Below are 25,661 nucleotides of genomic sequence, written 5' to 3' on the forward strand. Positions count from 1 at the left end.
CTCCGATTTCGTATCATATCTTGTGAGATGCTTTTTTTTTCGACTAGGTGTCAGTTCTGTAGTGACGCTGTTCTCCGCCTCACACACAGATTCGTTTTCTTTGGCATTTCTCTCTTCCTGCTGTGGGTAGTTCAGTCGACACGCTGCGTTGCGGTGATTGGCTTTCAACGAGAAACATCCTTCAGAGCACGAGACAGAGACACCCAAGACAGCGTGGGTCCCGTAGAAGTGGGTCTCGTCGGGTGCTTTCTACTTTCCCGCTCAGTTTCCACACCGAAGCATGAATGCGCCGCCACATGTTGCGGTTTCATCTCTTTAGCCTTCTGCTTTGCACCCTCATCACGGTTCTGACCGATCACTTCTTCCTCAGTCGGCTACTGTGCTTCTTGTTCTCCGCGTTGCGGTGTTCACCAGAACAGCAACCCAGATCCCCAGTGTAGTCAGCACAAGTGAAACAACACACTCACACTACAAGAGAAGATGGACACACACAGAGAGAAAGGGAGAGAGAAGGAAAAAAAAACAAGAGTAGCCAGTGCCAGGTAAACAGCTAGAAGGAAGAAGATAACAATAGAGCACGAGAGAAACAAGCCCATCACTGGAAAATAAGCGAGAGATGGGCAAGGACGAATAAAATATACCCGCGCGTGAAAGACAAAGAGCAGGGAGAAGATCGGGGAAAGAAACAAACGCAACCACCCCCAAAAAAAGACACTCAGTCACGCAGCGAACAATCCGAAACCAACCTTCGACTAACAACACACAATCGCCGTAATCGGCACCCCATTCTCGGTTCCTTCCTTCGGCCAGAGAATATGAGCTGAATTCCACACGATCCGGCCTGCCACACCTCCACCCTGTGGTGCAAAAAAAAAAAAACAGTACTAGACGCGCGTTCCGGCAATGCACTGATACAGTCAGCTGTGCGTCGCCTTTTTTCTCACGCTCTAACCATCTGCTTTGCAGTACGTCACGTGGTGCATCTTTCGGGGAGTGGCTCGGGATCCCTACATCATTAAGCAGTGAGGGCAGAATTAATTACGCTCGTGTGACGCTGACACTTCACCTACCATGTAGACGACACAACTGTGTTTATTACTGGAGCTCTTTCCGGCGCCACGCTAACCAGAACCTCGGTGCTGAAGACAGTGACGATATATTGTTCTGACCTCCCTACATCGTAGATCCTTGTCCCTGTCAGCATCAGAGGTGGTTCGGCATTGGCATGGATGGTGGGGGAGGGCTACCTGGGTTCTCCTCACAGAGTTGAGGGTACTAGAGCCTGAGATACCACGCCTTGCGGTGCCCCCTCCCCTACCCTGTCATCAGCCCCGTACTCGAAATTGGAACCATAAGGAAAGGATAAGTAAACACCGCAGAGCGAAGCGACATTCGGGGGAAGCGCATTACGGCCATCGTTATCCAGTTTGACTGACCGCCATAAGGAAATCACACACAAAAAAATGAGGAAGCACAACGAAGGAAAGTTGAGGATGACTTCATCCACCATCCTGAAAAACTACAACAGAGTGCCTGTCACCAATGATTTCAGTTAAGGGCGGAGAGAAGTGTGGTGACGGGCACAAGTACAGATGACGAACGAAGAAAATTATGATTTTTTTGTCCGTCGTTGTGCAGAAAGCGCAAGAGAAGTAGGTGAAAAGGAGCTCCAGCGGTGAGAAGTGCGGAAAAGACCTTGAGCGTGGTATGCATCAGGGGCAGATCATTAATTGGGCTCTTCTCCTGGGCTACTAGAAAGTGCTTTAGCACATGTTCCATTTCTTGTCTTCTGTTCTTTCTCAACACATGCACACCTATATACGCAGGCGATTCATTGGCTGTGAGTCCAGGATGTTGCAAGCTCCGCTCTCACCTCATCGCTGGTCGAGGGCATCAGAAAAGTGTGCACGGCGAGCAGGATAAAGGAAAGTAGGACAGTCAGGAGGAGGCGCTTCGAATCCACGCATGTCAACACACAACCGCATCAACTCTCAACGCACGACGTAAGCGCGATGTAAGAACCTGCCAGTGTCGAGGGGGGGGGGGTAGAGCAGAAGCTAAAGTGAAATGAAAAAAAGAATGGTACCACAGTGAAAATGAAAAGGGAAACCGAAAGTGAGAACACCATCGCGGTTCTTACAAGAGCATAGAAAAGTTGTAAGACAAGTGTCGGCGCCGTCCGCAGCCCAACAATCCAGCGTCCGCTCCCTTTTCCGACTCTCTATGGTAGAGAAGTTTCCCTCAGCATTTCTTTTTTTCTCCTCTACTGAAGGATGTTCTCCTTTCGCTCTATACATCGCTTGGTTGTGGCGATTTTTGTTGCTTTTGCTTTCATAGAAGAATGCAAGCAGATTTCGACGTTTTGGGTTGTGGTATTCTACCACTAGTCAGCAAAGAGAAACAGACAGCCGCAGTTCACCGACCTCTGCTGCACCACGACTTTATCCTCGTCGCAACACGATGGGCAAAGGAGACGTTCATGGGCTCTTGGGCACTCCCTTTTTATATACTCCGGCATGTTTGTAATCGTGTGATCGACCCTCTATCCCGCTCTTTCCGTTTCCCCTGTCTTGTGATGCTCGCTTTTAGTGAAGAGCGAAACACACAATATGGGCGAAGCCAGCCGAGGAATCATCCACAACCACAGGGGAAGAAAAAGAGGACCAATTGCAGCGGGGATGCGAGGAGAGGACACTGCGAACAACATTTAAGAAGTTGCAGAAGCAGAGAGGGGAGGGAAAGAGCAGCTCGAATACATGAGCGCGAAGGAACAGCGCACCTGGCACACGGAGAGATGTTAATACGATGAAAGTAAACGAATGAGTGGAGAAACGCCAACCAGAAATGAGAGAAAAAAGGCGTAAGCATGAAAAAACCCGAAGAACACCACTCTTGCTTCTTCCAGATTTCTTACGCTGTTCACTTCGTACTCTCTCAAGAAATCCGCAGGTTCGTCATGAACACACACAAAAAAGACGCGAGGGCTCGTTGAGTTTCATGTCTCTCCTAATGTGGCGTTGCAGCGAGCGGAGAACTCCGCCGAAAGGGGGAAATTAAGAGAAGCAGAAGATCAGTGCACCTCAGCATGTGTCATTTCAAGCAGCTGTGTATGCTCTTGCCTGCAGGGAGCACGACAGGAGGAGGGGATCACCGAAGCAAACAAACAAACAAAAAAATAAATAAAAACGGAGGAAGACACGACGTCATGCGTCCAGAAGCGAACTTCCACTGTCTTCCTACCCGTGGCGCGTCAATTTCTCTGTCCTTTCACAGTTTTCCGCCCCACATGAACCTCACTTGACCATTTTTTTTTTTTTTAAGATGCCCCTCACTCTCCATTGCATGACTGGCGGTCTCCCCCTCTTTCTTAAAGTGCTGTACGGTGACGCTTCTTGCTGCTGCGGTTGCTGTTCGCCCTGATTCTTCCTTTCCCTATCTCGTCTGCCTCTCGCTTGTGTGGCTCTTAAGCCTTTTTGCGTGCCGTTGGCGTGGTTGGCGTAGCTCATCGCATATTCTCGCGTGTGTGTGTCTGTGAGTTTCTCGTCTTCTGGATGACTATCGCTACATCTTCTTCTCTCGGAGAGTAGTCCTTCTACACTTCAACTTTCTCACAAAAGAAGCGAACGCACACGACACGAGCGTAAAACGGAAAGGAGGGAAAATGAGTAGGGCAGAGGAGAACGCACGCGACACGAGCAACGCTTGCAAAAGAGGCACAACCAAACGGGTCAAGAACACACTCCACCCCTACACGCTCATTGTCTCCGTCCCTCTGGCTCTTCTTGTTGTTGTTGTGCATTCCTTTACTCTCTTCTTTCGCTCCCGTCGGGCTCTCTGCACTCGTCTTTGCGCTACGCTTGAGAGCAGATGAACAGAAGGAGAGGAGAGGAGAGACGAGAGACGAGAAGGGGAGAGGGCTGGAGAAAGAGGTTTTGGCATCGAATCATTAAAGCCGGTAAATCAAACGAAAAAAGATACGCAAGCAAAACTAGCAGAAGACAGAAAGACCTCCACCGAAATAGTGCTGAAAAAGAATCCAGATAAAGTCGAATAGGGTAGGGGAAAAGGAAAGATGGCTGCGAAGAGGAGGAACACTAATACACCCTCTGGTGCCGTTTGCGGCTGGCCCCTTGTCCCACACCTCTGCTTGTATTGCTATGGTTGCCCCTTCACCTTTGATGCTGTGCAACCGCCCGTCATATCCACTTCTGCTCCTCTTTGTTTCTAGTCTCTCTCTCTCTATCTCTCTTTTCTCGGTGTCGTAGATTCAGCGCTGTGTGCCCACACGGGCGCAAACCTCACATCTACGCGTATGGGTCAAGAGCGAAGAAAAAGATGATTGGGCTGGATTCGTCGCCAGGGCCAGCGGAGGGATGCAGGGGACTGCATTCCAATAGGCCCACACTACAAAGTACAGGGAGACCACCCAATACAAGCCGAAAAGAGAAAAGGAAAGTACAGAGACGAATGGTCGTGAGGACAAGCACAGAGACGCGTCTTGAGCATCTCTTCATCTGTTCTGGATCATCTCTTCTGTCGTCGAGAAGTATATATATATATATACATACATATATACAAGTGTGTGCGCGACCTCGGAGAACCAGAAACACTCCGCAATGGCAGCACGGGTGCAGCTCCTTCCGCCTTTCATCCGCTTACTAAGAGTCACGCCCTTGAAGGTACGCGAGCAGCATCGCAGGTCGATCTGTCTGTATGATGCCGGCGCCAATGTGGTCCACCACGTAGCCCCAGTTGGCGTCCTTGTCGCGCAGAGCGTGATCATCGCTGTAGCCGCCGCAGGTTGTCGGCCAGATGGTGTTAATCCACAGCGCCGCCCCGGAACTCTTGGCGAGTTTTCGAATGTAGTGCAGCATATCAGTATTTTCATTTTCAAAATTCACCTCGTACAGGTCGTGATTGGTGGCAAAGACGCGGTCGATACTCTCGTAGGTTGTCGTATCCGTAACACTCACGATAGGCATGAAAATAACGCTGTTGAGCAGATCCACCGAGTACCTCTTGCACAAGTCCTCGAAGGAGATCTCCGACTTTAGTATCGTCTGCTCCACCATCCCTGTCTTCACAAGCAGTGGGTAGAGCTCATCCAGGTACACGTCGGCCTTGTCCAGGTTGAGGATGACGCGGTCCTTCGCCAGCAGCAGCACCTCCTCCACCGTCGGAACCGTGAACTCGGTCATGTTCCCCAGCCCGTCCTTCAGACGCAACGCACGCACCTCAGCGAGGGTGTGATCGCAAACTCTACCCGTACCGTTTGTTGTACGATCGAGCGTCTCATCATGCATGAGGATAAGCACGCCGTCGCTCGTGCGCCAGACATCGACTTCGACAATGTCTGCTCCCATCTGAATGCAGCTTTCCACAGCTTCGAGCGTGTTCTCGACGTAGTTACGCCAGTCACCGCGGTGGCAGGCGACACAGACCGGTAAATTGGAGTCGGGGGAGTGCAGCGAGATGCGTAGGTGAGGGCGTGGGTTCATGAAATCTCGGATAAACCGTTGGTTGAGCGACTTGTCGTTGACCTGGTTCTTCTGTGCGAGGGCGGTGTGCTGAAACAATGGCTGACACACGGTTGACGCTGACAGCATGCTGGTTGGCGGTGTCTGAGAGTAGGTGAAGAGGAGTGGAGCGAAAAGGGAGAAAGTGACGGGGACGGTGGGACAGTGAAAGGACGTAGGTCCTATCACGGAGGAGAGGGAGCTTCAACCAAAGAAGAACAAAATCATAAACATAAAACAGGGCAAGTGCAGAAAACTCAGCAGAATGCCCTTCGAGTAGGCCGAGAGCCAAAACGCACGGCACAGAAAACGGCAGACTTTTCTCCTTTTCTTCCTCGCATGTCACAAGAAGCGAGAAGGAGAGCGATCAGTGCAATGACGATGTGCGTCCGTGTGTGTGTGTGTGTGTATGTGTGTGTGTGTTTGCGTTGCTTTGTGCTTGTGCAACGGTGGATGCAGCAAGAGAGAGCGTCAAAAGGCGTGCGAGGAAGCGTTGCGTGTCATTTCCTTTTGTGTGGGTGTGTCGGAACGAGAAGGAGCAAATCCGCGTCGAGAGGGAAATACACATCCCCCCAAACGCACACACAGACAGACAGACAGACAGACGCACCATCCCCCCATGAGGAAGGTTTTGGCAGAACAAGCGAGGCCCAGCAGGTTCATTGGGTAACGCCATGATTGATGGACAAGGGAAAAAGGAAACGCGACAGACGGAGATAGACGAGGTGTGTTACTGTAGGCAACATGCGTTTGCTAGTCAATGCGCAGAGAGCAAAGCAGCAGAACGTGGGACATGTGGCTAGATGGCCTTCGCCAGTGTTGTTTTGCCAGCTCACGCGACAACAGTTCGAGGTGTCCAGTCCTTGAAAGAGGTACGACCGGAGAAGCTTGGCGCCAAGAGTGCACGCTCCCTCACAGAACAGCAACAGAATCGCCAAATAACCAAGCGCAGAGCGTTTCAGGATAGCTCGGTGACTTGTTGAGGCACGCTTTTCGCGAGTCGAGTGAAGAGCAAGTTGGTCAAGCTGAGCATGACTCACCGAAGGAACAGAAATGACGCACATATACACGTACCCACAAAGGCACACACACACACACAAACCTTAAATAGCTGAAGTCCTCTACAACACCGAACTGGCACACACGCACATGCATACAATGGAGTCCTCTGACACTGCATCATCAACACACACACACGAAGGGGGGAGGGGGAATCGCGTTGATACGTGACAGGGAAATGGAGATTTGCACACCCATACACCTGCCAAAACCTTCAGAGATGGCAGACAGAAACTGAGAGGAGCAAGACGACGCGAGGACGCGCTTCAGCAAGACTGAGTGTTGCGCTCATTTGGCTACGGAAGCGCCACCTGTCCTCTTTTTTTTCACTTGGATTACGTGCGAGGAGGTATCAGCGCGAAAGCAACAAACGAGAGCAGCACAGCAACTGCCAACGAGATAACAACGGCGGACAAACGAAGCACAGAAACAAAGCCCTTCTCCCCTCACCCCACCCCCAAAAGAACGTATCTCTAATGACAATGATGTGACATATATATATATATGTGTGTGTGTGTATATATGTATGTATATATACTGGAAAGTGGCAAAGGAAAACGAAGCGAACAACAGACGCAGACGCACATGGTCACGCAGTAGTAGTCTAAGTTAGAAGGAAAAAGAAAGAGAGAAAGCAAGAAAAGCGAATGACAGTGAGGGAGGGCAGCAGATCAGCAGAGAAGCGAAAAGAAAGACTCGGCGCGCGTCTGGGTGTTACCCACTCTTTAACTCTAACTCGGTCTCTTTTGCTTTGTTCTACTTTATTTTCTTGCGTCTGCTCTTACCGTTTTCTCTTTACCTCTGTCTTCAGCGAGTCATGGCCTGACAATACGATGACTTGATAGAATGGAAAGCGTGAGCGGAGCGCGTAGAACGAGTGTGGTGCGATATGCAAAGACCAAAAAGAGTCGGCAGCGCACGCCTGACAGAGCTTGAAAACAGCAGCGACACCTGTGGTCCCTCTACGTCAGATATCCATCAGGTCAGTGAGAGAGGGAGAGAGCGCGCGCGGGTGGGGAAATTCTCGAGAGAGGAGAAGCAAAAGAAGCGTAAGAGCGACAGTGAGAAAATGAGGAGGGATGGCCGAAGAGAATACAGGCGAGGCGGCGAGGCACGTGAAGCCGTGATGATTGCGTACGCAGCGAGAGAGAGAGACTTGCACAAACTCACACCGTGCTCACCTACCTCCTAGTCACCGCGTTCTTGGAGGTATAAGAAGTGACTGAGGAAAAAGAAGAGGACACGGATGAGTAGGAGCTGCTGCGTGTGTGTGATTCTACCTGATTTTCACTCGTGTAGTCAGCCCCTTGGTCGAAGTACGTCGTCTGGTCCGTGTAAGTGTAGCTGTTCGAATATGTGGCGTCTTCATATGTGTCTGACCCTGCTGTCCGCTCGTCCATGTACGTTGTAACCTCCGTATAGTCCTCCTCGCCCGATATAGCACTAGCGGGCATGCCTGAGTAGACATCCGGCGTCTGGCGTCTTGGTGTGGGGCGACGACTCGACGCGCCTCTCACGTCACGGTCGGATGCGCTGTGTGCTGCGCGCTGCGGAGCGTCACGGGCGCGCTGCGCCGTCGAGGTCGTGCGCCGCGATGCCCCATAGCCACTAGAGTCATCCTGGTTACTGATGGGCGTCTTGCCCCTATAGGCGACCTCGCCATCGTCACTGCGGTGTCTGTCGGATGGCGCTTGCAACCGCTGTTCCACCGCTTCTGTGAACACCGGCTCTTCCTCGTCCGTCACGAAGTCCTCGTACTCCTCGCTGTCGCTGTGGTTGTCCAAGCCTGGTGGGTAGGTGGTCAACGACGCCGTGGCGACATCCACATCATCCCAGTTGCGCTGCATCGTCTTAAAGAAGCGGACTGGGGCAGAGTCGGAGGTGTCCGTGCCGCCGAGCGTCTTTGTCGCCTCGTCGTCCTTGTCTTGCGGGGGTGTCCACTGGCTGTTTATACGGCGCTCCTCGCGACTGTGGTGACGGTAAAGAATAAGCTGCATGATCATCGTCACAATCAGGCACAGGAAGATCCAGGCAAGGGTGCTGTAGACAGGGATCAACGCATGCAGTAAGCGCACCTTCTCGCGGCCGCGTTCAAGGCGAACGGCGACGAAGTAGAGTGAAATGAGCAAAATGCCGTTCGAGAAGAAGGAGCCCACGGTGTCGAAGGCCACCCCGGTGTCCATGCGGACACCGATAGTATATTTCATCAAGCTGCGCAGGTAGGCCTCGGCAACACGGAGGCCAGCGCGAACGCAAAATGGGATAAAGATGATGTACCACGAGTGGTTCAGTCGCCCGTCCAGCTTCAAGCCAATGAGCACCCACTGCGCGACCCCGCAGGCCATGTTTAGGAAGGCCATGGAAAAGATGCCGTAGTAAATCACAGAACTCGGGCGGATGTTGTCGACCTCCGCTTGCAACCGCACCCGACGCGGCCAGCGCCAGATGAGGGAGGTGGCATAGTAGAAAATGTCACCCAAGATGGGCATGCTCATGTACTGCAGGTAGAATCCTCTACTCAACTGAGCGCCATTGCGGATCTGGGTGAAAAACACAAACGGGATGCAGAAGTAGCACACAGCGGCGAAGAGGTTGCCAACGGGGGAGAGGCGATCTATCTTGGACATCCCTTCCTCGTACGTCCTCGGCGTGATGACGTTCACCGCGAGGGCAACGACAGAGACCGCGATCATGATTGTCACAAAGATCATGAGTGGCAATAAAATAAACTCCCAGTTCCACGAAATGTAGTTATCGTCCTTCACTGCAAGGAAGACAAAGAAGAAGATTAAAAGCGCCACCTCCACCAAGAGCACGAGCGAGTACACAACCACAGTGCCAACGGCTCCGAGGACAGGGACGAGCGGTCCCCATGTTCCGCTGGAGATGAACCCGTACGCATCCTCGCCGATGGAGTCGTACAGGTACTTGCGACTGCGGTTGTACAGAACAAGGTAGGCCTGATAGTAATGATGCCGCAGGGTGACCTTGCGAAAGTTCCACTTCACTTGCCGCGACGTCGTCGGTGGAATGAGGTCGAGAAGGTAGTACAACCTCCAGTTGGGCTTGTGCACCGGCCTGTCGACGTCCATCGGTCTTCAGTGAGGGATACAGCAGATGAAGTTGGAGGCACACTGTGACTTTATTCACGCCGACACTCACAGAATACGGCACGTCAAGCGATGGCGGCCCTTTACGTTTTTCTTTTCGCAAGCGCTGAAGTTTGAGTCCCTTCAAAAGAAGGAGAAGGCGCTCCGTCGGCGTGACAACAGCAGCGAAACGTCGACAGTAAAGGCGCGCGAAGCGAGCTGGTCAATGCTGTTCTGGCAAAGATATTTTTTTACCCTTTCGAGATAAAAAAAAAGAGAAACAAAATGACAAAACGTGCGCCTACACGGAAGGTTGGGCGGTCCTCAGAGAGAGAGAGAGAGATTGAAAGAAGCGGGATACATACATGCATACATGCATGCGCACATATGCATATATATATATATATATATGTGCGTGTGTGTGTGTGTGGAGTTGTGTATGTATGTGTATAGAGAGAGAGGGAGTGGGTGTGTAAAGGACTCCCGACAGCGAAACAAAAAGAAACGTGGCGGTGTGAAGGAAAACTACTCCAGTCAGAGAAGCAAAGAAAAAGGGGGGGACTGGTGGAGGTGGGGAAAGGAAGGGGAAGGGGGTAAATGCCAGTGCGTTAGGCGGGGTGGGGGTAGCTGGGGGTATCTGTCAGTGCTTTAAGCCGAGGGAAACAAATAAAAAAAAGAAATAAACAAACAATGCCGACAATGATGGGAATATAGTCCTCTAGATTGCCCTTTCGTGGCGTTTACAGCCGAAAAAAGGGGATTTGGAAGAAGGAGAGAAGTGTGTGTGCGTGTGTGCGTACGTGTTTTCTTCTCACAGAAGAGGCGTCACCATCCACAATGACAGCAATACGTCACGCCGTACTGCTAAGGAGACTCGGAAAAGAGAAAAAATGTGAAGTGGTACAGTGAAGATGAGGGATGTACGAATGGCGGAAAAGAGGAATGATGATGTCCGCGTCACTCACCCCCGTCGGATCGTTTATGCTACGGAACTTACAAGGGATATGACCGAGAAAAGGTTCCACGAAAAGAAGGAGAGAGAGAGGGGGGGGGGCGAAAATCACTCAGACGCACCAACACATGAATGAAGCGCAGCGAGCGTGCGTGCCGTTTTGGCAAACTGGCTGAGGTGGGTACAGCGTGTGTGTGTGTGTGTATGTGTGGAGACTATCGCGAAGATAGGCAAGGCACGCGGGATGGACAGAGAGCAGAGAGGAGGTACACAGAAATCTGCAGACAGCCAGGCAAAGAGAGAGAGAGAGACCACGGTAGAGCATCGTGGAGAAGGAAGCGTAGGTGAGGGCCACTGGCAATGTCACAGTGAGAGGGAGAAAATGCATCGACTCGAGCGAAGTTGCACACGGCCGCCACTGTCTTTGGTGTTATTATCATTAGTATTATTATTATTATTAGTCTCACGCGCAAGTACCACAACAAAACTAAAGAGTGAAGCGAGATGTCGACCACAATAGAAACAACAACAGGGGAGGAGAGGGACTAAAGATCAGGGAGGCTGTGTCAGCTGTAACCCCCCCCCCATCAGCGATTGAGCCTCTCGTTTTGCCCAACTCGAGCGTCCAAAGAGAAACGAGTCCGGCAGCCGTCACAGGGACGGTCAGCGGTGTCCCTTGTACTGCTCCTGCGTCACTGGATGCTTCCACGTCGTCGACTTCTTGCCTGACTGGAGAAAGAAGTACTGCATCGTGCGGCGCGACAACCCATACTCCCAACCACTGGGAAGAGGCGGAAACGGAACATCCGGTGCGTGCGTGACGGCGGCGGGGTTGGTGCGCGATGCAGTGACGGCACTAGTGCTACTCGGCGCAGCAGTGTACGACTTGTTAGGCGGTACCGTAGAAGAGTTGATCACCTCTGTCGACGAGACGTCTAGAGCGGCTGCCAAAGCTTGAGTACCGTTGACAGCCTCCGTCGCTTCTCCCACGAAGCGCACGGGCAGGTTGGAGTGGGAGATGGCCTGCTGCTGCGCAAGATGAGCACTGGCGGCGTCCGCGAACTGCACAACACCGTACCGGTGCGCGTCAACAGTGCGCACCGTCTGTGCGCGTCGAAACCCGTCGCACCGCTGGAACATGTACACAAAGGCTGTCTCGTCAATTTCAGGGGGAAGCGGTAACACCACAAGCGTATCCGTACGTCTCGCCTCCTGCCACGCGCTCTCTACCGGTGAGGGGATGTCCTCCGTCGAGGTGCTGGAAGTCGGGGTCGTCTTCCTCAAGATGAGCATCGGTGGGACTAGCAGCCGCCACTGCTCACAAGCGCGCAGGTGTACACCGTTGCACTGTCCACCCGCCACGCACTTGTCCTTGTCGCACTGCGGATCGAACTTCGCGCACACATCGATGCCCGTGAAGTCGCCCCTTCGGCGATGCTGGAGATACGCCGCTAACCCCAACGTTGGAAAGAGGCCCCCAGTCGACAACACACACCAGCCATACGCACCTCGCGCGAGGACAGTGTCCCGGGCATCAGAGAAGAGCGTCGCACCGTTCGTTTTCGTCACGCTGGGTGAGGCAGCGTTCATCTGGTACACGTGCACCTGTGCCCGCTGCTCCTCCTCGGCTGTGTGCGGCTCCGTCTGCCTTGACACAATGGGTAACCGCTGAATACTCACACGCGCCCACTTAGAGCGCCTACCCGGCTGACACAGCAAGGCCGCACACAGGTCGGCAGCCTCGGCGGTCGAGAAGAAAACCGTAGCCCACTCATAGTCGTGCTCCTGGGGTGGGACGTCCTGCAGCAGCGCGCTCTGCTGAGGCGACTCCAGAAGTACTAGCTCCACGTGGCTAGTCATACGTACCGACTCGATCTCGTCCATTACCTGCTCCTTGTTCAGTCGCGTAGAGGCACGAAAAACGCCGAGACGCAATCCGGCTCGCACGTCCATCTCACTGATGTCCTTGGCTGACGCACTCAAGGTAGGCAACGGCGGGGCCACGCCACACGCATTGGGTGGTGAATAAGGGGGAGAGATAGGGCCGTATCGTACCGCGGCGACAGGTGGCGATGGCGGCGCCGGAAAAATGGATGTGCCGCCCCGTATCGATGGCGCCAAGGTGGCAACTGCCCATGTCGGTAGTGAGTGACGCAGTCGCTGGCTAACCTCTTCCAAGCGTGGCAGCTTGCGCGGCGCCTTTTCTGCGTCCGCGTCGTGGCTGCTCCCTTCGTCAGAGCTGCCAGCGCTCGTGGATGTGGTAGTAAAAGTGGAAGCCGATGCTGAGAGAGACACGGAGGATGTAGCGGAACCATTAGACTTGGAATAATCCGAGGAGACCTCGTCAGATGCAGAGGGACCAGATCTTGTAGACCGCGTTACTTCTGTTCTGGACATCGACAGAGAGCAGCTCTCCTCTTTTTCGCTACTGCTGCTTCCGTCGCTTCGACCCCGGCTGTCGCTGCGAGACGCAGACGGGGATCTCGAGGACATCCGCTCTCTCTCTCTCCGTGAATACTAGGAGGACAGCAAGTGGCGATGCTGTGAGTCGATGGAAAAACAGTACGGGTCCGTGTGCGTGTATGACTGACTTTCTGCTTCCTTTCGCTGCGGTGCGCACGTGTGGTGGTGTGGACCAGCTTGCTCACTAAGCGAAGACACCCAACAGAGTAAGAGATTATTGAGCGAGCAGGAGGCAGTGTGTTGACAAGTAGTCGTGGAGAGGCCCCTACCCCCTTCCTCTCCTTCCATCAGCACCACCATCGCGTGGCTCTCCGAGCAGACCCGTGCATGTACAGTGGGCAGTCGAAGAAGCTGTAAATAAGAGAAAACAGCGGGTCAGGAAGGTGCATCCTTTCACTCTCTCTCTCTCTCTCTCTGCGGCAGAAGTAAAGTGTGAGAAGTCAGCCTTGATGGGGATTGGTGCCCCATAACAAGAGGAGGGAGGAGCAGAGCATAAACAGCAAAGACAGCGGTACCGCCTTTGCTGCTGCCCATTCCCGATCGGTTTTTGACATTGTCTAGATGACTCGCCTTCACTGCTTTGTTTGTTTGCTTCCGTGTTGCTGTTGCATTTCGGTAGCCTACGAGGGCGTCGATCGCTGTCGTGTTCCTTCACGCAAGGCAACGGTTACACGTGGGCATGACGCTCGCACGACACACCAAACAAAAACCAGCCGATAACAGAAAAGAGCACACACAACACACACACATATATATATGAATGTATATATATATAAGTACACGTCCTTCGCTTATCTTGTCACCGCAAAACAGAGCATACACACACACACGAGAGAGAGAGAGGGGGGGAGGGGGGAGGCGTGTACACCGGTGAGGAAGAAGGAGAAACACCAAATTCGGACACATTGGAGGGAGTAGGAAAACGGTTCAGCTAAGTCCCTCCGTGGCATTGCGCCCCCCACACACACACACACACGTCCGAGAATAAAACGACATGCTTTCGTCGTCGCTCGGAGCATCGATAGGCTTAAATGAGGGAATTAAACGGGTTCGAGCTCGGAAGCGAACGGCGCCGACGGTAGACGCTCGTGTCTGGAGTGAAAGGGAGCATGACAGAGTTGTCTGCGTTCGATTTTGTCGGCCGCGGCGCTACAGCGCGCCGAGAGACCACGGATGCCATCGAGTCCGCTCGGCTCGTCGCGCTGTTCGCCGAAGGTGACCGTAGGTGCATGCTAGAAACGCTGTTGCAGCGGCTGCGCTCTGGGTCATTGCGCCAGCCAGCCCAGTCCTCCATGAGTGATGTCTGCTGTCGCGCCGTGCCTTTCTGGCGATCAAGCCGGGCCAGCACCTCTGCAATGTACATCTCATGCTCATTTGGTGGTCGTAGATCAGCTGGAAGGTCGGCAAGGTTCGAGGTCAGCGGTGGTGGCCGTGGGCGCATGGGTGTGCGCTCCCAGCCTCCGTGTACAGGGGACGCATCACGGACGTGCGCGCCGCGGTAGCCAGACATGACTTGGCTTGCGCTCTCTGCACAGGGGTCAAAGGCGCGCAGCGGCGTGCTGGTGCGATTGGCATTCAGTGGCGGCACTAGCCCCAAGGTAGCGGTGATGGAATCTGGCAGGGAGAAGGCGCCTCGGTTCGAAGACGGCGACGAGCAAGCGTGTGCCAGCGGGCCTTCGCTTCTTGTAAGGTTCATCCCTACATACCGGTTTGGCGACGGAGAGAAGCGCAGCGGTGTTTGCCTACGCGCGCCCTCCTCTGCATACCAATTCGATGGATTGGTGTCATAAGTCGACGGTTGCGTTACAGCTCGTGACGCCCTGGTGGTATCTATGTCAGCAATAGTAGAAAAAGCAGTTGGTGCCGGTGATGGCTGAGAAGGTGCGCACCAGTCGCTCAGGAAGCCACTGCAGTCGGTTTCGACTCGACGCACCCGCACATCGAGGGCAGAACGCTGCTCTGTAGGGTGATAACTGAAGGGTATGGCGTACTCCTTCCACTCGCCAACATCCGACTTGAACTTTGCTGGATCCAGGGAGAATCCAGCGACTTGCCGCTTGCCCTCCCACAATGAAAAGCGCAGCTTTTCCGTGCTGCCAGCCGGCTGGAGCGTGATGGACGCCTGCTGTTCCTTGTACACCACCTCCTTAGGATTGGTGCATACGGCGGGCGTCGTGCTAAAGGTGTAGGTGCCGTAGCGAATCTTCATGTGGTACTCGCCACCAAGGAGAAGCGGCGCTGGGTGGTCAAGGTCAATGCTCGTTGTCTTGACCGCAACGCGCTCGAGTAGAATGTCCATGGTCTGCACAACAGAAACACCACGCTGGGAGGGCCGTGACTTCTGCCTACATGGTGAGGAGCGCTGGGATGTTGCGACGTACGTCTGCTGTGGTGCCGCCTCCTGTCGTTCCACCACATTTGAGGCCAGATGTACCCGACGCTCTCCAGACGGAGGCATCTTCAGCAGGCGGTCGCGCGACGGGTCCTGTTGCACAGCCCTCTGGGCGCGATCCGGGCTGTTGCGTGGCACCGACGTCAGTGCAGTCGAGGTCACCATATCGCTGGGCATCGCTCTTTGCCCTTCTTCGTCGAGTTCATGCACACGCAGGGAGAAGAGTAGTTTACCGACGACGCCTCCGACAGCATCACGTAGCTTGATGGCGTAGTTCTTCATCGGTTTGCCCAAGTACGGTCTTGGATCGAGGGCACCCTTGGCTACGACGGGTAGCGGACCAGCGGCGCTGTACTGCGACGGCCGAATGGCGAATGTGATGACGTCTCGCATCCCGTCCAAGATGAGTTGATGCGACAGCTTCGGAAACAGCAGCGCCATGTCCGTGCCAAGCCCCTTAAAGTGCACGTCGTCTGTTGCACCATTCACGTAGTGCTCGGCAGCGGTGCTGCTCGGGCTAGGCTTTGCGCGCGGCGTGTGGGTCCAGGTACAGTGAAAGGAGGCCACATCAGGGATGTGTCGTCCCTCCGCATCCTCAGCAAAGAGCCCTGTGAAAGCCGAGATGTCACATGTAAAGCGATACAATACAAAGTCGAGCTGGATCATGGCTACGGTGTAGGTGCGTCTATGCACGAGTACGAGTGGTTTTTTTTTTTTGACACCTCCGGTCGTGCTCTCGTTTTCGTTTTCGGTTTCAGTTTTGTTGTTGCTCGGCCTCACCTGCTGGCGTCCAGAGCCTCCCCTCGAGCGACGAAGCAGAGAAGCCAACAAACGCCACAGCTAACGGATATGAGCGGGGAGAAGCCTACAGGAAAGCGAAGAAGCTGCAGGAACTAATGGTCCTTGCGTACAAATAAATCCATAGAGAAGGCAGCCTTACGTAAGCCTACAAAGTAGTGCGAGAAAACAGTGAAAAAGAGGCAGCAGAGGAAAGTAGGTGCTTCAAAGGGGCGGAAGCAGCAGCAGCAGCAGCAAAGAGGAGAGATCACGCTTAGCTTGCTCAAGGACTGCAACGCACGAGTTAGGGCAGAGGACGGCACCACGCTGCTACACTTCATGTCCGTTTTGTTTTTTTGCCAGTGGTGGTGCGCACCCCTTAGGAAAGAGCTGGTGGCTCACCGACATGCGAGGGAGATGAGAGGAAAACGAAGAATGAGAGCATACCACGCCATCATTGAGCGTACGTGGAGAGCAGATCAAAGAAGCTAGCATGGGAGCCCTCGAGGGGCACTAGTTCGGTTGAGAAATCGGCTTCCCCGTTTCTGCCGCCACCGTCTCGGCATTGACGGCGCCGGACGTGTGTTGCACCGCGGGAGGGTCGGAGACGTATGCGCCACCACCGAGTCCACCGTCGCTCATGCCCGCGAGCCGAGCATGATTCCCATCAAGCGCTGGAACAGTAGAGGACGGGAGGTGGCTGTCGAGCATGAAGACGTCCGACATGACCGGTCCCGCAGTGAGTGTTATACCAGTGGTGGCAGCGCGCCAACCTTCCTTCCCACAGTCGCTGTCGCAGTGACTTGTCGAGCTGCTTTCATGCCTCAGAAAGGAGGCTTTAGTCGCAGGGGATGCCTTCTTGGGTGTGAGGGGTGAAAGGATTTCCTTCGTTGTCGCTGCTAGCGGCATTGCTCTCTGCTTCGCACGCTCCATTTGGTGGTCCGCATCAGACCTCGCTGTCGCCATACCAGCAGGACTAGCTGCATCGCGAATCGCCGAAGTTTTGTTGAGTGTGCTAAAGATATCTGTCACCTGTAACGAGGATCCTTTGTGCCTTCGCGTCAGCCATTGAGAATTGAGCATCCCTGGAAGGGTATGTGAGCGACATGAACCTGCTTGTAGGTTCTTCACGAAAGCGTCGACACGCTGCTTGCGGCGCGCCAGCCGGTTTGCCTCCTCTGTGACGTGCTGCCCAAGCACGTCGAGCTGCGCTTGAAATGATTGCAACGCCAATTGGTCCACCTCCACTCGCCCACTTTTTTCGCGGAGTAGGTCCAACTGCTGAAAGACGTCCGCAAGAAGACGTTCGGTCTCGATGCGGTAGTCACCAAGGGACTGTGACCACATGCTGAGCTCCGCTGTGAAATTGGCACGTGCCGCACGCAGTGATTGCTGCGCCTGTAGGATGTCTCCGACACGCCGCTTCAAGTTGCTGAGAGTGCCGGTCGTGAGGCCAACGTGGTTAGGGACCTCTGGGCTTGCTGACGTCAGGCACCGCGAGAGCTTCCCACGAATTGCTTGCTCCCATTCTGAGCGAACAGCCTTGACGTGTTCCCGCTGCTGAGTGACCTGTGTGCGACGTTGGTGCAGCTGCGGGGCCCAGCCATGGCTCACCTCCTTGAGTTCAGAGATGCTCCGCCGAAGTGTCTCACGACTGTGCTGCAGCAAGAGGAGCGAGTGTTGCCATCCCTCGCTAATTTGCTCCACTGAAAAAGAAAACGCGGGCGAGCTCCCAGAGCTGTAGGTGCCACCAGTGCCTCGGTGGTTGACAGCGTGGGTGGACATCTGTTGAGATGAGAGGTACGACTGCTGCTCCTGCTTCACGCGTAACGAGAGTGCGAGTTGCTCCATTCGAAGACGCACACGGTCCAAGTCGCTGGGCAGTACTTCCTGCGCCAGTGCGCTTCGAGTTGGTGACTGAGACGGAAACCTGACGGGCTCACGATGTATCCCGTGGCTCTCGCGCAACGCGGAAACCTCCATCTCTGCACGCAAGCGAAAGGCGCGGATTTGCCCGGCTAAATCCTCTTGACGCGCCGCCCACTCCTTTGCGGCGGCATCCTGCTGTGTGATGGAGATTGCACACTCCTGCTCCAGTCGGCGGCGCACCTGCTCCTCCAACATCTCGCGGCTTCGCTTTGTCATGGCAGCAAGCTGGCACTGGAAGTCGGCGACACGCTGATGGCGCTCGGTGTTGTGGAGACGTTGTGCTGTTTGGATGAGCGCCTTGATGGCACCAAAGGCGGTGTCTGCACGCTCTTGAAAGTTGCGGCGACATACGTCGTGAAATGCGGCTGCCTCTGCCTCACGACGAGATCGGTGCTCCGCCAGTGTTCTTGCACGGGCCGCCATGTCATTGGCAAAGACTTCGGCTCGCTGCTGTCGTGCTGACGTCAGATACAAACGGGCACTCTCCGCCACTGTGCGGCTACATTGCAACATCAGGCATCGCTTCAAGTGGCGTGCGCCATCCTGCACGCGAAGCAGTAGGGTTTCAGTAACGGAAGCCTGGCAGTCATCTCTCGTGTCACGTGCAACGGCAGCCTCCCACTCTCGGCGAAGGGTTGCGTTACGCCTCTGCTGTGTCTGCACGGCCTGCATAAGATCCTCTACTTGCTGCTGGTGGTGCTGAACACATTGGGTACGGTATTCGCACACCTCCTCCTCAATGTCCTCGGTGCGTTTAATGGAGACCGCGTTTCCACGATCCGTCTGCTGTACTTGAGCTTCCGCTTCCGACTTTTGCTGGCAAGCCGCAGTCACCTCGATCCTGAGAGAAGTCAGTGTACGGTCGACTTCTGCCACCTCGATCGCAAGCGCATGGCTGCCTGTCTGAAGCGCGTCTACGCGCTGCGTCGCCTCGCGTAGCTCATGCTCTAGCTCAGAAAGCTCATGAGTAAGAGTAGCTCTCCGTGCCTGCTCCCCTTCCTCATCCTCCACACGGCGTGATGCAGCAGTTGTGTAGTCCGAGGGAAAAGTGTCGGCCATCAAACTTGTCGGAGCGACTGTGGATGCGTCACCGCCATCGTCTTGCAAGAAGACGGGCACGGGTGGTGGGATAGGCGACGGAGACGAAGCAGTCGGTTGGCTAGAGGCAATCAGATTACAGTGCCAGCCCGCATCGTCAGTTGCTGGTGCGCTGTCATGGACGGGCCTGCGCCGCCCTGCCACAGGTTTCTGGTTAGTTGCTGGAGGTCGGGCGTCGACCTCATTCACGAAGGCAAGTGGGCCGCTCTCAGTCGCCTGAGCGAGGGCTACGGTGGTTGTCGGGGTTTCTTGTACGGTCGGTGTTACGGCAGCCGCGGGAGACGATACAGCTAGGCTTGGAGAATACGACTGTGGATGCCTGGGAGAGGCTTGAACAACGAGAGGTACGGCAGGCGAAGTTGTGCTGCCCTGCAGTTCCTCTAACCAGCAAGGCCTACCTGCCTCGTGGGTAGCGGGGAGTGGAGCGGCAGGGGAAAGCGGTGAGGCAGGCTCCAGCCCCTTGTGTCGTCCCGCAACCGGCACCGACATGAACCAAAAGTTACAGCGATTTGGAAAGGAGGACGACGCAGAATCTGTGGCGGCAATCGATAGACGGCTGGAAAAGCGGCTTGACAGGCCCGAAGGTCTCAATGCGCGCAGCTGCAAAGGCTCCAACAAAACAGGGGAGAAGGAGGAGGGCCCTGAAGCGTCGGCGAGAGAAAGGAAACCCAGCGTACGAGGTCATCAATGACAGCGCCGTCGTCGGAAGAGGTGGGGAGAATGAGGCAGAAAAGAGGTCCGAGAGTGCAAAGGAGAACAAAAAAGAAAAGATGACGTCTAGCGATGTAGTCTAATCTGTCGTGAGCCCGCAGATACACACACACACAAAGGAAGGTAGAAGAGCGCAAGAAACAAGCTAATACAGCAGCGACATCACACGACAGCGATTTCGCGGAGCTTTCTATTCCGCGTAGGTATTGCAGTCATCAACGAAGGCGATCCTCTTGGGCATCCGACAGGATCACGCGGAGCAAGACTGAGGCCTTGAATGGTCTGTATGAGCGTGTGTATAGCTGGCAAGCTTCCCCTTCCTCTACCAAAGCTGACCCTCGCTGTGAGACGTTCGATCAAGGTCGACGGGGAGACGGCGGGTCGGTCGTGCATCACGCCTCGCGTTCCCTTTGGTGAAGGAAAAAAAAAGGAAGGAAAGAAGGAAGCAAAAGAGCTGACGTGGAGACACAAAGAAGGCGAGTCGGACGACAAAGCAGGACTCACGAGAGAGAGAGAGGGACGGCCACAGTGTAGCAAGGGGGGGGACTTCTCGTGCTACGCAGTAATAAAAGGCAGATCGCCGTGGTAATCTTGCGTAGGCTTGTGGACCATTAGGTCGGTTCGCCATCCATATTGGCAATACTGCGTGCGTGCTGCACGACGACTGAGCGCTGTGTCTCTTTTAAGATATCTTTCAAGCTCGTAGGGGGGGGGGAGGGACCGCAATGACGTCAAGCCATTGCGGTCCTTAGGCGGTACGGGGACACATACACCCACACAACTTTGCACGCCGACGTAGGGCAAAAAGCAGATCGTTTACATGTTGGCGGTGCGTAAGTGCACCAAGCGTTTTGGCTCCGCCTGGCGTGGCATCTACACGCACGGAAACACCTTGACAGAATCGATTCCAGTACTGTACATGAGATCAGCAGAAACAGTAATGAGCAACGGTGCGCCTCCTCCCCACTCCTCTGTGACAGAAAAGTCGCGGAGTGCGCATAAGGGCGAAGAGCTAAAATGTGGCGAATAAATAGACAGGTGAAGCAGTGAGAGGTACGAAGCCATCCTTCACAGCAGGTGGAACACGACTGTCAACAAGTAGAGGGAAGTGGGCAACATCTGAACGCAGCAGCGTCTCGTGCCTCTACTGCTGCGTCAGAAACGTCAGGGAGCTTCGGCTAATCTCTTTAGTATCGCAAGACAGCCCCTCTACCGCTGCGACCGTTTCGGCCTTCTCCACAAAGGAGTCTTTTAGGAGAGCCGCGCGTTGCGACAGTATTGCCTGCCGCTGTCCCTCTTGTCGGATACGTTTAAACAGTAGCTGAATAACGCGCTCCTTGTCCACCCAGCACAGATCCTTTATGTCAACCCTCTTTGCGTCTCGCCAGGCTGGGGCGCTGGGCAAGCTCTTGAGGAGTGGGAAGCTGACCTCCTCGGCTGTGTCCAGTCCACCGTGTTCCTCTCGTGCAGCCGGGGAGGAAGCGCCATGGCTCTCCTGCGCAGTCTTCGTTCCAAGTCGAAATGCGCTGTCGACATCAACAGCGGTACGACGCCACCCGCCTTGGTCGGCTGATGTGCTTACCGCCGCGTCGTGCTGACTTCTTGTGGGCAAGAGAGGGGACGCGAAGCGCCGCGCTGAGCTTGTCGACGAGGCAGCGGCGACCCTCGCTGCCGGCTGCGCGTTCCGCAAGGAGACTGCAGCGATGCGTTTTGGAAAGCTCTTGCGTTCAACCGTCCAACTCGTCGAAGGCGATGATGTCAACAGTGCAGGATTCGCACCGTCGGTCAACAGAAGTCGCTCAGGTCCCTCTAGTCGCAACAGAGAAGACATGGTGTGCGCTGGAGGAACCTGCCTTGCGTTGGTGATGCGCGCCGCCGGCGTATTCTCCAGCAGCAACTGGCGACGCTCTTCGACGACACCCACACGCACCTCTTCCAATGCGGCATAAAAAAACGTCTCGAGCTCAGAGCGCTGCGCTAGCACGTTGCCAGCCGCACTTCGCAGCTGCTGCAGCTCGTGCCGGAGTTGCAGTGCGTCTCGCCGCGCCGCATCCCGCTCCCGCGTCAGTGATTGAATCACCGCCTGCTGTGTCTTGCTATCCGTGAGGAGTTTCTCTTCATATTCGGCGACAACAGCATTGAGGTTGTCTTCGGTGGTTTTAACCAGCTGTCGGAGGGAGGCGATTTGATCCTTCTGAGAGACACTGCGCTGAAGCATCTCGCGGGTGGCACCGCCGTCGAGGTCGGTCTGACGCTTCAGGCGCACGTACGTATCGCGCAAGTCCTTGTATTCTGCGCGTACCATTGAGACCTCCTGCGTTAGCATGATCTTCTCCTTGAGCAGCTCGAAATTCTTGTCATGCACCTCCTTTGTGTGTGGCTCGAGCAGCTCCGTCGCTCTGGCGTGCACGTCGGCTTCGTAGGTCGCAGCCAGGTGCTCCTCCATGGTACGGTACTTGACCCGACTCTCTAGCATTTCCAGGCGGGCGCACCGCATCCCTTTCTCGTGTTGTACCGCTTCCTCCTCGCACGTCTTTTTCAGCGTCTCTAGCTCAGCCGATGTGTCGGCGCGCTGATCAAGCGTGGTGAGCACGCAGTTAAGTTGGCTGCTGAGCTCCTGAATGGTGCGCCGCAGATGAACGACTTCCTTCTCCCTCGCACGAAGCGCGCGCTGCTGCACCGCCGCTGCGGTGCCGTCGTTTGGGCTGCCGCCGGACTCGCAGGGCATCGTTGACGCCACTTGATCGCTTTCAGAGGAATGCGACAGAGTGAGTGCTGGATCGATGGAAGGTGGGTTGCTCGGGGGTGTCACGAGGGAGAGCCCGTCTCCGCAAACGCCCGGGCCCACGGCTGGTATCGAAAAGTCTAGGTTCGAGGAAGTGGGGGAAAGAGCGTCAGCGCGCTGCAGCGCTTGCATGAGATGGCGCTCAAACCGAGAGCAGTTCGCCGACGGCTTTAGCGTCACCTCAGCTGTTGCGAGGTCGCTGCTGCCGGCAACGCCTTCAGCTATAGCTCTGCTTTCTTGCTCCATTTTCGCTCGCTCGAAACTTCCAGTGCCATACAGCAACGTGCTCGTCCCGCGGTAAGGTGGGGAGGGGGGGATTCGGCGGTTGTCCCTGTTGGGTGTGCGATGAAGTAGATGTTTCGTTCTGTGGGTGAACCACCTCCTCCTGTTGGGCTGCAGATGTCTTTTGCACTACACGACCCACAGAGAGAGAGAGAGAGAGAGGTTGGCGAAATCATCAAACAGACACAGCGTGAGAACACAAAGAAGTTGGGGTAGGAAAGATTGAAGACGAGGGCAAACGAGAACAGAGATCTGAAAGCGGGGGTCTAAGCGTCAGATTCAGGCACGCGCACTGGAAACCGCGACAACGTGGATAGGGAAAGAACCGGGGGGAGGGTGGAGGATGGAGGGTGGAGGACTGACCCCCATTCGCCGTGACCGCAGTACAGAGAACCACACCGCCTTGCTTCCCTTGAATTTTCCTTCTTGCTGTCATGCCACTTCCAGTAGAATGTATGAAGCAAGAAAAGAAAGAAAGAAGAAAAAAGTGAGAGCATCTTTCAGTTGCTGCTTCCACTGCGCATCAGCGGCTCTCCTTCGCCGCTCATCTCCCCCCATGGCGTGCGGGTAACGGGGCCGTGGAGGCAGAGAGAAGAATACTGGTCCTGATGGCGCTCAGGAATGCAGACAGCAAAAGAGGAGGGAAATCGGAGTTAGCGACTATATATCACCATCACCACCACCCCACACACGTGGAAGGCGAGTAGTCCACGAGCACCTAGAAGCTCCCATGCCCGCGCGAAGAGAGGGGAGAGGGGGTGGGGGCAGCGGCGGTGATCCCACATGCAGAAACCCTTCTTGCGCTGACTTGGAGAAGGGGAAAGGGGGCCATGAAAAGAGGGGAGTCACGGACAGAGAGCATAAGAAGGGCGGGATGAGCAGCGCACGACACCCGTCAGCGGGAGGCATCCCAAACAAAGAGAGAAAGAGAGAGACTCGTGTTTTCCTCGTCTGATTTGTCGACAACGCACAGCATTCGTGCTGCACCAGCTGTATCCGTATTGCCTACGCGTGACGTGTATCGCGTGGAGGCCCTTTACGCGGACCTGCCCTCCTTCACCTTCTGCCCCTCCTCAGCGACGAAGCGCTTGGCCCGCGCCAAGACATTCTCATCACGACTATTGAACAGCGTCTGATCCTCGTGCTCTGAGGGGGAGTTGTACACGGGATTCATGGCAATGCAATCGTAGTGGTTGCCCGTATAAACAAGAAAAGCACGCACAGTGTAGCCCATTCCGGTGCCGAAGTGCTGCAGGCTGACGGACTGCAGGTCCAACGCAAAGATCTCCGTCTGGTAGAGAAAGGAGAGTATCTCGAGCTCAATGGCGCCACCCCACGAGTCCTTCCCCGAAAGCCACATCGCGTAGGCGACCGGGTCCATGCCCAGTGTATTCCTGTTAAACATCTCTGGATGGTCCAGTACGGCCTTCACGCACTCCTGACGAATCTGCGGCCCCTCGGTGCGGCTCTTGTCGTGTAGCACGTAGGCGCAGGCGTGGAAGAGGCAACTGTTGTCTGCTGGGCACCGACGACGCGTGAAGTGCGCCTTCTCAGGCGCCGGAGGAACATAGCGCTGTCCTGTATTACCCAGCAATACCCTGGCCTCTCCCTCTTGAACAATCAGCATGTCATTGACACGCAGCATTAGTGCACTAAGGGGGCTGCTGGCGGACAGCTCCACCGCCTTCGGGGGGAAGCCGGCGAGTACGCGGAGTCGCTCGAGGGCGATGCCCGATTTCTGAGACAGCAGCGTAGCGGCTTCGCCCCACGTTCCGCTAGAGTTCAGCTCCACCTGCACCGGCGTGCTGGTCTTCGGTGTACGAATGCGTACAGAGAGGGACATTATGAGCCACAGGTGTCTCTTTGGGGGGAGCGTGTGTGCGTGCGTGCGTACTGCTGTGAGAGGAAACTGAAAGGAGGCTTGACGGTGCCTGTTAAACACCGAGCCAGTGCACCAGCGCAAGTGAGACACTAAAGCCTTTCGGTGGAGACAACACACACCCACGCGCAACAAAAAGAAAAAAAGAGAGACGGAAGGAGCGTCGCCGTCTAACGCTGTCCTCTGTGTGGTATGGGGCTCGAACACGACAAGCAGAGGCATATGAACCAAGTAAGGAAGGCGTGTGGAACGCGGATGAGGGACAGACATATGTGAAAGAGCCAATAGACAAGGATAGAGAGAGAGAGAGCGAGAGAGAGCATTCGGTCCATCCATCAGGACTTGTGCGCACATGGCGCCACTCACACGGCTCTCGTTCACCGCCAAAGAATGCTCCAGTCAGCCAGATGTACGCCAAAGACAATGCTTGCACGGCGCACACAGCAACGTCGCGTGCTCTGCTGGACATACATGCCGATAGAGGCAAACAAGCACGCTCTGGAACGATGCCAATACTTCATTCATAAGTACATGCTATAGGTCTCTTGCGGGGCCCCCGCGTTGCCCTTTCCTCAGCGGTGAGGTGTTGGAAGTACTGTCGCCGAACACTACTTGCTGAGTGAGAAGCGAGCAAAGACATATGCGGAAGCTATGATACATCTAGTTCGTCCCCTCTAGACACCCTCGCTCCGCCTCCACGAGACGCTACTCGAATGAGGACGAGTGCAG

General features: G+C 55.0%; 7 protein-coding genes across 7 annotated transcripts, besides 1 other annotated feature; all 7 read right to left on the reverse strand.

The window, feature by feature from the left end:
- Positions 1-797: 797 nt before the first annotated feature.
- Positions 798-1,305: a repeat region.
- A 3,353-nt stretch (positions 1,306-4,658) lies between these two features.
- On the reverse strand, positions 4,659-5,606 carry LPMP_356120 (glycerophosphoryl diester phosphodiesterase, putative; the record flags this gene model as incomplete). The annotated part of the gene is made up of 1 exon (XM_010705239.1): positions 4,659-5,606. One exon carries the CDS (start codon positions 5,604-5,606, stop codon positions 4,659-4,661), a length of 948 nt encoding a protein of 315 aa, XP_010703541.1.
- Positions 5,607-7,756: 2,150 nt separating this feature from the next.
- Positions 7,757-9,667, reverse strand: LPMP_356130 (hypothetical protein; the record flags this gene model as incomplete). The annotated part of the gene is made up of 1 exon (XM_010705240.1): positions 7,757-9,667. The coding sequence occupies one exon, from the start codon at positions 9,665-9,667 to the stop codon at positions 7,757-7,759; it is 1,911 nt and encodes a 636-aa protein (XP_010703542.1).
- Positions 9,668-11,279: 1,612 nt separating this feature from the next.
- LPMP_356140 (hypothetical protein) lies at positions 11,280-13,013 on the reverse strand (the record flags this gene model as incomplete). The annotated part of the gene is made up of 1 exon (XM_010705241.1): positions 11,280-13,013. One exon carries the CDS (start codon positions 13,011-13,013, stop codon positions 11,280-11,282), a length of 1,734 nt encoding a protein of 577 aa, XP_010703543.1.
- A 1,093-nt stretch (positions 13,014-14,106) lies between these two features.
- Positions 14,107-16,137, reverse strand: LPMP_356150 (hypothetical protein; the record flags this gene model as incomplete). The annotated part of the gene is made up of 1 exon (XM_010705242.1): positions 14,107-16,137. One exon carries the CDS (start codon positions 16,135-16,137, stop codon positions 14,107-14,109), a length of 2,031 nt encoding a protein of 676 aa, XP_010703544.1.
- Positions 16,138-16,761: 624 nt separating this feature from the next.
- LPMP_356160 (hypothetical protein) lies at positions 16,762-19,236 on the reverse strand (the record flags this gene model as incomplete). Its single annotated transcript, XM_010705243.1, has 1 exon — positions 16,762-19,236. The coding sequence occupies one exon, from the start codon at positions 19,234-19,236 to the stop codon at positions 16,762-16,764; it is 2,475 nt and encodes an 824-aa protein (XP_010703545.1).
- A 1,894-nt stretch (positions 19,237-21,130) lies between these two features.
- On the reverse strand, positions 21,131-23,017 carry LPMP_356170 (hypothetical protein; the record flags this gene model as incomplete). The annotated part of the gene is made up of 1 exon (XM_010705244.1): positions 21,131-23,017. The coding sequence occupies one exon, from the start codon at positions 23,015-23,017 to the stop codon at positions 21,131-21,133; it is 1,887 nt and encodes a 628-aa protein (XP_010703546.1).
- Positions 23,018-24,089: 1,072 nt separating this feature from the next.
- On the reverse strand, positions 24,090-25,286 carry LPMP_356180 (hypothetical protein; the record flags this gene model as incomplete). The annotated part of the gene is made up of 1 exon (XM_010705245.1): positions 24,090-25,286. The coding sequence occupies one exon, from the start codon at positions 25,284-25,286 to the stop codon at positions 24,090-24,092; it is 1,197 nt and encodes a 398-aa protein (XP_010703547.1).
- Between the last annotated feature and the right edge of the window lie 375 nt (positions 25,287-25,661).

This window comes from Leishmania panamensis (assembly GCF_000755165.1).
Source record: "Leishmania panamensis strain MHOM/PA/94/PSC-1 chromosome 35 sequence".
Classification (NCBI taxonomy): Eukaryota; Euglenozoa; class Kinetoplastea; order Trypanosomatida; family Trypanosomatidae; genus Leishmania; species Leishmania panamensis.